General features: G+C 39.3%; 2 protein-coding genes across 2 annotated transcripts; one reads left to right on the forward strand and one right to left on the reverse strand.

The window, feature by feature from the left end:
- The first annotated feature begins 310 nt into the window (after positions 1-310).
- hmox1a (heme oxygenase 1a) lies at positions 311-2,437 on the forward strand. Its single transcript, XM_086067950.1, has 6 exons — positions 311-417; positions 505-545; positions 621-732; positions 984-1,199; positions 1,283-1,555; positions 2,091-2,437. The coding sequence occupies exons 2-6, from the start codon at positions 505-507 to the stop codon at positions 2,238-2,240; spliced, it is 792 nt and encodes a 263-aa protein (XP_085924076.1). The 5' UTR covers positions 311-417; the 3' UTR covers positions 2,241-2,437.
- Positions 2,438-3,684: 1,247 nt separating this feature from the next.
- On the reverse strand, positions 3,685-10,208 carry mcm5 (minichromosome maintenance complex component 5). The gene is made up of 16 exons (XM_086079616.1): positions 9,944-10,208; positions 9,206-9,332; positions 8,997-9,125; positions 8,762-8,934; positions 8,525-8,680; positions 7,263-7,432; positions 7,001-7,172; positions 6,818-6,929; positions 6,386-6,529; positions 5,916-5,981; positions 5,627-5,803; positions 5,433-5,545; positions 5,203-5,331; positions 4,513-4,655; positions 4,242-4,369; positions 3,685-4,043 (listed from the first exon to the last, which is right to left on the reverse strand). Exons 1-16 carry the CDS (start codon positions 10,111-10,113, stop codon positions 3,942-3,944), a joined length of 2,211 nt encoding a protein of 736 aa, XP_085935742.1. The 5' UTR covers positions 10,114-10,208; the 3' UTR covers positions 3,685-3,941.
- Between the last annotated feature and the right edge of the window lie 2,523 nt (positions 10,209-12,731).

Genomic DNA, 12,731 nt, shown 5'->3' on the forward strand with positions numbered 1-12,731 from the left:
CATTGGATCGTTGTTTTTGGGCAGCGACTACATTTTAATCACATGTCCCATTACTGGTGAATTTAGGGGCACCACGTGCTGGGTTTCAAACTCTTCTTCGATATGCCCTCTTTTAGCGTTGAGCACGGGACCGTTTGTTCACCTACAATTCAAAACCAAAGCTGAGAATTTCTACTGTGTCATGTTTTGTCATTTTTCTCTCCCCTTCTGCAATGTCATGTTATGGTGCAAGTGAGCAGAGTCATGTCAGTCAGCAGTTAGCACTTCCCATCTGTCTCAGCACCTTTAGCACATTATGCCCGAGTATAAATGAGACACGGTGGATCAGTGAGGCCACAGTGGGCCACAGGAAGCAACCATTGTCAGAGCCAGGCTGTATTCTTTCAAACACCGTTAAGCAGCAAGGACATTAATAAGGTAAGCTACAGTATGTTTATTAAAAGAATCTCAGTTGTTGTGTATGCTTTTAACTGTATTTCATTAAGCGTACACCTGCCTGTGTAGATGGAGACCAAGAAGAGTGCAAGGAAATATGACATGAGCAGGTATGAAAGAGAAATAATCAGTGTGCAGAATGCATTGAAAATAATTGTAACGCTTATATAATGTGCTATGTACAGTGATTTATCAGAGCAGATTAAAGAAGCCACAAAGGACAACCATGTGAGAGCTGAAAATACAGAGCTGATGCTGAGTTACCAGAAGGGAGAGGTCACCCTGCCACAGTACAAGGTCGGTTCCACACTAACTTTATATTAAAATATTAAATCTGTGGCTAACGAGGCATCGAGTATCATTAGGCTAAAACAGCTATGATTGAACATAGTAGTTAAGTATTTCCAAACCTTTCTTGAGCATTGACACATATTTTACTTTATTAAAAAAAAATCTATATATGGCACACCGCTAAACAGAAACGTCTGAAAAAGTGGATATGATAATGAATGTGAATGCAAAATTAAACTCCTTTATACCTCTGTCAGCTCCTGCTGTGCTCCCTCCACGAGATCTACACGGTGCTAGAAGAGGAACTAGATAAGAATTGTTCCCATCCAGCAGTCGCACCGATATACTTCCCTCAGGAACTTGCTCGCCTGGAATACCTGGAGAATGACCTAGAGTATTTTTTGGGCCCTGATTGGAGAGGGAAGGTGATTGTTCCAGCTGCTACCCTCAGATACACTCAGAGAATTCGAGAGGTGAATGCAAAATGTACAGCCAGTCAGTCCCATATTTTGTTTGCTATGATGTAAATCCACTAATGCGGAGTTCTCTTCCGCAGATTGGTAAAGTGAATCCGTTGCTGCTGGTGGCCCACGCCTACACTCGATATCTTGGGGATCTGTCAGGAGGACAAGTCCTGGGGAAAATTACCCAGAAATCCCTCAACCTGACAGGAAAGGAGGGTCTTTCGTTTTTCTTCTTCCCTGGCGTGAGCAGTCCTAATCGCTTCAAGCAGCTGTACCGCAGCCGCATGAACGCCATCGAGCTGACCGAGGAGGAGAGGGAGGCTGTGCTGAAGGAGGCGGTTGAGGCCTTTGAGTTCAACACCCAGGTGACTATTCCAAACACAGGGTAACTCGTTGTGGGGTATCTTAACTCATTCACTGCCATTGACGGTTATAGACGTCAAAAAATCATTTTAACGATTTCTATTACTTTTGTTAACAAGAGTATGAAAACCTAGATTTTTTTTATTGTACATTTAGAACAGATATAAAATTTGTGATTAATCGTGAGTTAACTATTTAAGTCATGCGATTAATTACAAGCAAACATTTTAATCGCCTGACGCCCCTAATTTTTAATAATCATCTCGTCAGGCAATTACAAATTTTAATCATAATTAATTTCATGACTTCACTAGTTAACTCACAATTAATCACACATTTTATATATGTTCTAAATGTACATTTTCATACTCTTAACAAATGTGGGATTTTTTTTTTTAACTATTAAAAATAGTTCAAATGAATTTGTGACGTTTATAGCCGTTAATGGCAGTGAATGAGTTAAGAATCTGACTTTTAGAGGAACTAGGTGATGCAGTCTGCTGAGGAAATATGCTGACATTTTTTGTTTTCCTCCAGGTTTTTGATGACTTGCAGAAGCTTCTGAGTGTCGCAATAGAACAGTCGAAAATCAACGTGGCTACTTTTCCATTTCCTCCACTCAAGCATTTCACTGTGGGACTGTGCGTCACACTGGCTACTATTGGAATGGGAATCTACATCTTGTAGTATAAGCTAACACCACAAGCACCTACAGCACTTTACTAATCCCTTTTAGCTAATGAAACAAATCTTAAGACCTGACTTGAACATGTCAGCACTTGTATTTGATTGAACAACCTACTGTATATCCTTACTTTTATTACATTTACGTCAAAGTGATGATATTGACTTTGATTTAAGAGTTTCCATATGTATTTGTAAAAACAAACAATAAAATGGATAACAAACTTGTTTGCATGGCTCTAATTTGTTCCCCTTCTCTATTCTATTATAGTCTTTTTGATCCATCAAGGGGAAATTCCACATTTGTTACACTTCACACCATGCACCTCTTAATTGTACAGCAAATATTGGCCTCAGATCAGATCAAATTCAGATCTCCGCCTTTCAAGTTAAGTCACTGTATAAGTGTTGTTAAAAAAATTAAAATAAAATCAAAAACCATGTTTGATGGATTTAGCCCCTTTAAGAACAAATACATAGATGCAAATGAATGAATAATGTACCTGTTTTTTTTTAGTGTTTTTAGCAGTTTTGTTTCAGATGTGACCATAGCCATATTTTTATAAACATTTGTGGGATCTTTTAAAATAAAAGTTTTTTCAGATGTTCTTTTCAGTTACAGGTGATTTTTCTATAACAAATGCGAATTATTATAAAGACATCTTATACAGGCGCTCGTCATAATTTTTTAATATCCTCAAAAAGTTGAATAATTTCCGTAATTCCATTCAAAAAGTCAAAGTTTCATAGATTATAGATTCAGGGCACACAACTCAAGTGATTTCAAGTACTTGTTTATTTTTACATTATTTGGGATTCCAGCTCATAAAACCCACTGAAACAGGATGTCATATAAAATAGAATAATGTGAAGAAATCACCATGCGTACTTCTCAGTGTTTTGCTATCTTCAATAGTTGGTTGGATTCCATTTGCCTTAACCACTGCCTCGATGTGCCGTGGCATTGCCTGGGGGTCCTGGAAGCCTTTCTTGATGCTTTCTGTCAGCTCTTTGTTTTTGAGTCTGGTGGCCCTTATTTCCCCCTTGTAATACTGTAAGAGGCAGTGGTTAAGGCAAATGGAATCCAACCAACTATTGAAGATTGACATATCGTTTTGAAAATACTATCCATCCATTCATCTTTTTTCCCCCCATGCAAAACATTAATTAAAAAAATGGACATCCTGTTTTATGCTTTTATGAGCTGGAAGCCCAAATGTAAAAATAAACAAATAAATACTTGAAATCACTTGAGCTGTGGGCCCTGAATCTATGATAGTTTGACTTTTTGAATGGAATTACAGAAATTATTCAACTTTTTGAAGATCTAAAAAATTTTTTTACGAGCACCTGTATTCTAGAAAGAAACAGAGGCAACACAAGCAAATTGCAATCCAACAAACAGTTAATCGGTTTGATTCTGAATAGGAAAAAGGCCAACCAAAAATTACCATTACAACATTTTATTTCTGATTTCCAACATTTAAATTCTTTACAGGACATGCTGATATGTGAAAACACTTTTTTTGTGCTACAAAAATATTCCATGTCAGAGCAACATTTCTGCATTTCTGACTTAAGTTTTAAGTTTACATCGATTCAAGTGCACAGATGATCATGTGGGACAGATGTGAAGACTCCCAATTTGCAAAGACAAGCCAGAACTACTTGCATCAATATGTATACCGTTTGTGACAAAATCATCTATTTGACTCTGTAGAGTACTTTCCTCTGCATGCGGTGCTGAAGCTCTCCCCTCCTCAACATCAGGTGTAGGACTTTGTAGATGGCGTGGTCGGGATATTTCTGCATAGTGTATCACAATGACAAAAAAAAAAATGTTACATGCTTCTCAAGTATATTAAAAGAAAATCAGTTCACAATAAAATTCTTGATTAGTGATGATTGAAAGCACCAAAGAAAGATGAAATCCACTGTTCAACAGATGATGGTCTTTTCAGTGGTGTGTTCGAATGTCACTGTAGTTTCCACCTTCCTACTGACCTGTTTGGTGAAGTCTTGGATGATACTGTGCTCGGACACTTGTGAGCCAATTGCAAAGCGCCTCTTTAACTGCTTCTCAATGCGGGAAATCATTTCCTGGTCCTCTTGAGTGGTGAAACCCTCCACTCCTATGTATCAGAATGGAACCATGTTTAAAAAAAAAATACTTTTTTGTTTTGTTTCAATATTTCAAGCCATTTTCAGTGGACCAATGCAATCAACAACATATTTATGATGTAGAGGTATAAAAACCGCAGCTTAAAAAGCGCACCTGAAAGACTGCCGGAGAGTGCAGCATCCAGTGTGGAAACCTGGAAGAGACGCAGAGCTTCATCCACTTCTTGCTCTCCAGCCACAGCCTGCAGCTTCATCTTGGCCAACGACTCTGCAATACGCACCACAGCCTCCAGTTGCCTGGAATATCACAGACCCAAAAATGATGTGGAAGTCACCCAAAATGGAGTGGAACAACAGAAACATCTGAGTTTATTTGTTTGGCGCCTTTAAGTGGCCATGCAACATTAAAGCGGAAGTCAACCCAAAAATGGTATTTACAGTAATATGTTGTATGGCCCCCACTAGTCCAAACACGGCCTTCTGATTAATAGTACTTTTGTGAAATATGAATTATGTAGCAAAATCCACTTGTTTTTATCAAATACTGAGCAACTGTGATGTCATTTTCAGTCGACGGCAAGTGGCAAAATGGCCGCCCCGTGATGGATAAAAATTGGCATATTTTGCTACTTTATTTATATTCAACAAACACAGTATTATAGAGTACCATATTTAGATTAGTGGGGCTACATAAACTAAAAAGCAACTACAGTATGATTTTTTTAAATGTTTTTATTTATTTATTTATTTTTACATTGGATCATGTGGAAGATGCCGCTGATCCAAACAAACACAAAATGGCCAAGTAGCTAGCTTCAACACGAGAAAGAAGAATAACAAATACCTGACAGTGATCGGGATGGAGGCTCTTTTGTCCGTTTCTCTCTCATGCGCTCTTGCACCGCTCCTCATCAGCACGTACCTATTTTTCAGCTTCTCAGCAGCAGCGGCAGAGAGACGAGGGCCACATTTACTGCAAGAGCATTTTCACACCAAATAGTTTTGATGAGTATTTAAGCAGACAGCATACAGTAAGTCTGTCATGAGGGAAAAAGGCAAAAGCTCAAGACTTACGCTCTGGCAAAGGCAATGTACTTCTTAAAGGTGGCCAGCGGAATCTCACCCTCAACACCTTCAGTTTGTGTATGGGCACTCAGATGAACGTTCATAACGTGACGAGCGAGCGTCTGCAAGGTGTAAAGAGGGCAAAAATGACACTCCGAAACTAAAGGATGTGACTGTGAAGGAAATTACACGAGGCCCATTACCATGTCCCTTTGCTGATCGTGCATGTCTTTAATGATGAAGATCATGTCGAATCGGGACAAGATGGTGGGCATGAAGTCTATGTTGTCTTCCCCTTTGGTGTCGTCCCAGCGGCCAAACACGGAATTAGCAGCAGCCAGCACGGAGCAGCGGGAGTTCAAAGTGGTGGTGATGCCAGCCTAGGGAAAGTGGATGATTCGGTACAGTTCAAATTGTGAGGGGAAGCCACACACGTTATAACCATCCTCCCACAGTTTCCCGCCCAAACCATACATCCGATCAATCTGTTACCTTGGCGATGGAGATGGTCTGTTGCTCCATGGCCTCGTGGATGGCAACTCTGTCATCTTCTCGCATCTGCAAAAACAGACAAACTGGGTTTGTTTGAAAATTGTAAATGAAGACATTGCTATTGAAGTTTACAGATGTTATGTCATATTTTTTAAAAGTTACGTTTTGCCTTGAATCATGAAGGGCCTCTAATAGTAGACATACTATATAATTTAAATATAGTACCAGTGCTCTAATACTTGCTTCCATAGGAGGCTATTTGTCCCATTTTTTTTGGCTGAACCAGAACAACCTTAAAATATGAACTACTCCAAAACAAAAAGACCAATAATGACAATTAAATTCGGAATATTCTATGTATTATTTTGCTCTTCAAAAAGAGTTGCATACTGAAAAATATTTAGAGGCAAGCAATGATGATAATGTTGCCAACTAAATCGGATAATAGCCCAGACATGCCTCAATGTTACCTTGTCAAACTCGTCAATACAGACAACGCCGCCATCAGCCAGAACCATAGCGCCACCCTCCATGATGAACCCACGCGTAGCTGGGTCCCTCAAAACAGATGCAGTCAGACCAGCAGCACTGCTACCCTTTCCTGATGTGTAAACCTGAGGGTGCACAAAACAAGAGTTTTATTCCATTAACATTGTAAGTAATGAGGTATGAAAGTATGCAGTCCCTTGCCTACTCAAATTTACGTTTTTTTGCAATCTATTCTAACTCACCTAGTTAATGCCACAAGGTGGCGCCAAAGCCCCGAGTAAGGCAAATTATTTCTGAACTTTACCGTTTTAAACTATTGAGACTGACAAATATTTTTGGCGGGGTGTCAATTACTTGCAATTTTTCCAATTTGTGCCAGGGCTACTGTCTAGAAACACAACATCAACAATTACCCCAATAGGCGAGCATCTCTCCACAAACTTGAGCAACTGAGACTTGGCTGTACCAGGATCCCCAAGCATGAGCAGGTTGATGTCTCCCCTGCGAGTGAGACCATCGGGCAGCCTAGAAAAAGGATGTGCACGCGTGTAAGCAGAACCAAGCACTCATTTTGACGTCTGACCCAACAGCCTCACCTCTTCCGTGAACCTCCAAACAACAGACAGGTGATGGCCTTTTTGAGATCCTCACTGCCGTAGATCGAGGGAGCAACGGAGCGAGCCAGGGAGATGTAAACGTCAGGAGAAGCGGCCAGCGACCGCAGCTCTTCCTCTTCCTGTGGCGACACTGATCCAGTAGCGCCACGACCTGCAGGGGACACAACACTTTACCATTTTGGTCTGGCCTGAATGGAGAAATCAGGGGTCAGGCACAGATGTATTCATTTAGTTTTTATACCTGCCCCTTCTGTGTCAACTTGGATGCCAACCACTCTCAGGTAGGATGCACGAATTCCCACACCAGCACTCTTCTCTCTGCCTTTGGCCTTCACAGCAGCCGTCTTCTTGATGGAGTAGATGCCCATGATGGTTACTCGGTTCCCAGGGACCACACGGTCACACAAGTACCTGGCAAAGGAAGTACTGTGAGTTCGCAGGTACATAACAAGATTGCTATGTGACTTTTTCATTGTTATAGTAAATTAAAATGGTATGTCAAAAACTTGAAAATCACAACATTACTTCCATCAATTACTTGATGCTCAATCATACAATTCAACAGTATATGTATGTATTGTATAATATTAGGGCCTGACTGATTAAATCGGGCGATATTAGAACTTTTAAAATAGCCCATTTTTGCCAATTACATTATTTTTTTAAACACACATTATTCCAATTCTTTATTATTCTGCTCACTTTTTTGGCAATTATGAAATCCAATATACACTGTTCAAATTTCAATATGTTTAAAAAATTTAAGCCTCCCAGGCTTGTATTTTTATCATTCCACATTCTTACAAATTTCACATTTTATATCAAACATTCCCCCATTAATTTTCAATGAAACACACGTTCAACTTTCTACAGGAAAATGACATTAGAGCTGCACAAATAATGACCAATCATGACCAAAGTGAACAGGTGAGCCATGATTGATGCTACTTGAGATGTCAGTCGACAGCAAATGACAAAATGGCCGCACCCTAAGATGGAGCAAAATGGGTGAATTTTGCTGCTAAATTCATATTCCACAAACACAATATTAATCAGAATGCCGTGTTTAGACTAGTGTACTCACATACAACATATAGCAAATATTTTTGGGGTTGGATTTACCCCTTTAAAGGCACACAAATAAATTCCTCTATATTATTATTATTATTAATTTATTATTCAGCTTATTATCAGAATTTCGAACCTGCCAAATATTAATATCGGCATAAAAAAGAAGAAGAAGATATTAGTCAGGCCCCATTATGTATGCCTGTATGTATTGTATGTATAGATGCATGTATTTCAGATTGCACTTTGTACTGGATGATTATTCTTAGGAAATGATGAAGAGATATGTTTTAACCAAGTCCAAATTTATATGTACTCCTTTTCAGACTGGCAGCTCATAGTGTTTCAACATGTATTGGAGATTTGCCATTTTGTTTGGATCTACTTAATGTGTCAAATATGTTTGATTGTGGGATTAGGTTTTAATGTAGTTACCTGTCACAGTAGAGCTGAAGGTGCCGAGGCATTTCTCCATGCGGTACGGCATCTGGACTCTCCTGCAGTCGGAGTGTCTGAAAGTCAACACAAACGCAGCGATCCGGGATGATAAAATAGGGGTCCAAGGGGCACTTAACCCTAGCGGTGCTATCACTGTAGAAAGAGAAATTGGACAATTAGTTTATAAAAACACGTTGTGTGTGTGCTCATTGCTATTTTCCAAGTCGTGCTTACTTCCTGCACTTGCGAGGAAGAGCGTAGCCCTGCAGGCCCGGAGGCAGAGAGACGTTGGTGATCATGTGACGACAGTTGCGACACTGCAGACACACCTTGGTGGCCTTAGCCTTCACAGGGGTCGCTGAGATGATGATGCCATGTACTTTCACCAGACGAGACACCTGCTCGGACTGAAGAAGAAAGATGTGATAAGTTTAAATAATCAGTGAGTCATGACAAAAACATGTTTTACCTTCAGGCTGCGAATAGAAGCGTGATGTGCATCGCTCTTTAGCATGACTTGAATGTCCTGCACAGTCTCTTCTCCGACAGGACGCGGACGTGTCACCTCATCAGCTACCTCCTTAGCAGCCTCCTCCAACTGTACGTTACAGTCATGTTTTAACAGGTTAATAGGATGAACAGTAACACATTATATTAGGTTTGAATGCAGCATCTAACCAGAGTCAGGTTATCTGAAGGCAGCTTGTACAGACAATCTGACAGATCCTCGTCAAAGCTGGCGAGGTCCTCCATCTCCACCTCAACGCAGTACTCGCCAAGGGTGTAGTGTCTCTTCAACTCATCTCTAAGATGCAGAGAAACAAAAACTCAATGAACAGTGTGTCAGATAACCTTGTAAAAAATTTACATGTCAAGATGGTGTCGATTTCGGCATCCAGAAACATTCTAGTGGGTTTCACAATGAGAAGTTTTTGTGTAAATTAGCAAGCAATAGTTGCAGACAGTGCTGGGAAGTGATGTAGCACAATTACTTGTCATTGAACTTAAGTGCATTTTTCAGCTATCTACACTTTACTAACTCTTATTTTTATTCCCTACATTTGAAAACAATTATGTACTTTGTATCCTTTATTTTGTCTCATTATTTTCCACGGAGATATATACAATATTATGTGCCTATTTATTAAAACATGCAATGTATACAAGAGAAAATAAAAAAACAATTTATTACATTTCGTAGTCTGTATAAGAAGTACTGCAATTTGCGAATCTTTTTTTTTAATTCAAACATATGTGAGTACTTTCACCACATCTGCTCATTTGTGTCAACATGCTAATAATATATTTAAAAAAATACTCTTCACGTGCAAGAAGTAGACGAACTTATTGCATTACTTTCTTTAAACGTACAATTGTGATTGACTTTTTTTTTTTTTCGTACGGAAGATCACCTACCTGTATTTATATGTGAAGCCAGTTCGGTCGGTACCCACTCTAAACTGTCGTAGAAATTCACGGAATCGTTTCTTGATCTGAATCCGCTTCTGTCCCCCTTCATCTGGGCCTTGTTCTCCCCCTCCGAAGCTGTCACTGTAGTAGATTCCAGGGTCGTCAAAGCCAGACATGTTGGTTTGGTTTCTTAAGGAAAATGAAAAGGAAAAGCGCACGTCTACACACAATAGTGCTGGTCAGTCCGTTCGCGGCAAAACTGAACCGCTTCCTGTCTGTTTTCCCGCGAATCTGTCGCGCGGAGGCGGTCTTTATTGTCGCTCATTGGCTGACAATAAATTTGGCCTGATTTTATTGGCCTGCTTGCTGATACCGGAAGTATCAGTCGAAGGCGGTGCTCGTGTAGCGCGAGTGGCGCGAAAAAAGGCAAGTATAGTGTTGGGGAGGGTCGTGGAGTTGTCAGTGCCAAAGTGAATATATAGTTTAACCCAGTTGTCCATCTTGGTAACTCTCAAGAATGAGCTGAGAAACGAAATGAAATGAGAAAATGCATACTGTTGATAATAGGGCAGTAAATAAGCGAAGGGCACATTACGTTTGCGCATGCGTGGGGAAAAAAAGCGAGGCTACGAGTGATGGGCATGACAGTTCTTTTAAGTGAACTGAATCTTTAGAATCAGTTCATTAAAAAGAACCGTTCAAAAAATTCGTTCGTCTACGCAGCGGTTGAAATGTTAGAAATCAGAGCTCATTCCATTCGATCTAATTAATTTTCCAATGACCGTATGGTAGTTTAGCCTACCCACAATGCACCAGGCCGCTACCCATAAAGCCCCGTGCAGTCAGGATGCGCACTTCGCTTATTGTCATCTTGACTATGCCATAAATTGCAGACAAACATCATTACATACGCTGAGAGTAAAACATACAGCACACGAAGTGTGAGATTTGAAGCGCAGCACCAATTGTTTCCCAAACGCCATCAGCTTTTGCTGAAGCTGATTCTCCCATTGCGCTGCAACAGCACCTCATAGTGGTCATATTATAAATTGACAGTGTCATGGTAAATGGAGCTTACATTGCTTTGAGCGGTAGGTAGGAGAGTACTGTACTGTAGAGGTTTCATCAGTAATAATAATAATAATAATGATTAATAATAATAATAACAATAATAATAATAATAACAATAAATCACAAAAATCAACATTTTGAGAGGAGTAGTAAAATATTCACACAAAAAATCATCAGTTTCCAAAAGAAGTCGTCAGAAAAATACTCAAATAAAATACAGACAGCTGAAAAATGTTCTGAGGTGACTTTGTTTTTCCCACAACTGAGCACATACATTTTATTAGATTTTTACGAAGTAGCATTTACCAGTTATATGTTTTACTTTTAAACTAAAACAAATATATATATAATGTTCAACAGCATGCACACCTATGAAAGACAGCACTACAATACAGATGTGGACAAAATGCGTACCCAATTAGAAAAGGGTACCACAAATTTTGGAATACATTTGTGTAAGGTCTCAATATCTTTGTAGTCTTTGTGGTCTTCATTAAACACAAGAAGAACTTGATTCATCATCCCACCGTCAGGATGATTTTCAATACCAATTTTGAACCAGCAAACACTATTGTAGTGCCATAATCAGTTCGGAGTGTGGGAAACCAAAAAGCAACAACAAGCAGACATCCAATTAACATCGTCTATAACAAAAAAAAATGCAAAAAGACCTGCATTTTCACACCTTTTCATTTTCTATATTTTCTCATACATGGGCCATGATTAGATGTGCGTCACATATCAATAACCTGAGCCTTTGTGAAGCATTTTGAGCACCATAAAGTGTAGATAAAAGTGCTATACAAACAGTAAGTGCACTCCATTTACCATTTACACTTGCTAAATTATGACTTTTTGCAGCTTCCGATTAGCAACCAAATGTATCAGACAATGATAACCCAAGAAAACATCAAATCTGGTTTTCAAACAGTGATTTCATTCAATCACGGGTCAAGCAGGGCAAAACATGATGGGCTGCTTGCAGAGTTCAATCAACGAGCCGCCTCTTTGAAGTTAAATGCTCCTGATAAACCTTTTTCTCTCTCTCTCTCCTTCTCGGCGCGTAACGGAGGAGAAGAAGGAGGAGGAGAAAATTGTGCTAGCGGGTACTAGTTAGCCCTAAGGACAACATGAATAGCCCACGGCTCTGTTCTAAAAATAGCTCACAATTGATGGGACATTGTGAATTGCTAAGAAGAATTAAAACAGACACAGAATGCTAAATGCTTATTTATTTATTTATTTATTTATTTAAACTTAACATGATACACATTTCTTCTGTACTAAATATTATATGCTTTGTTTAAAAATAAAATAGATAGTGTTTAATGTTTTTATTTATCCAAATGTTTCAAAAAAGTTCGGCCATTTTAGAGCTGTAATTTTAATACCGTGATATTTTTGCTTAAGGTTATCATACCGTTAGAATGTAATCTTGGTCCATGCTTACTTTGCACTGGTTGTTGGTTATGGAAGGTGCAAGGAAGTCGGAGTACCTATAGAAACAATTCACACAAGCACCGGGAGAACTCGCTAACGCCACTCAGAACGGCTGCAGCCAAGATTTGACCCCTGAACCTCAGAATTGTGATTATGTGTATCTATATGGCAAATACAGTATATATGGACAGTTTATACCGTAATGTACCGTATATTCATTCTAATATGCACTGCTGTGTAAGCTTGTCTCATCTTAAATCATTTTAGGATGGAAACCACCACC

The sequence above is a fragment of the Leptonotus elevatus genome, chromosome 1 (genome assembly GCF_054856555.1).
Source record: "Leptonotus elevatus isolate MCC_2025b chromosome 1, RoL_Lele_1.0, whole genome shotgun sequence".
NCBI lineage: Eukaryota > Metazoa > Chordata > Actinopteri > Syngnathiformes > Syngnathidae > Leptonotus > Leptonotus elevatus.

Bases quoted from the DNA above. Each gene is read 5' to 3' on its own strand.
- hmox1a (XM_086067950.1), top strand. From the start codon at position 505: ATGGAGACCAAGAAGAGTGCAAGGAAATATGACATGAGCAG. The intron at 546-620 runs GTATGAAAGAGA...TGCTATGTACAG, and splicing joins AGGAAATATGACATGAGCAG to TGATTTATCAGAGCAGATTA. The intron at 1,200-1,282 runs GTGAATGCAAAA...TCTCTTCCGCAG, and splicing joins ACACTCAGAGAATTCGAGAG to ATTGGTAAAGTGAATCCGTT.
- mcm5 (XM_086079616.1), bottom strand. From the start codon at position 10,113: ATGTCTGGCTTTGACGACCCTGGAATCTACTACAGTGACAGCTTCGGA. The intron at 7,433-8,524 runs GTAACTACATTA...TTCCTTTGCCAG, and splicing joins CTTCAGCTCTACTGTGACAG to GTACTTGTGTGACCGTGTGG. The intron at 7,173-7,262 runs GTATAAAAACTA...TGTCCCCTGCAG, and splicing joins AGTTGACACAGAAGGGGCAG to GTCGTGGCGCTACTGGATCA.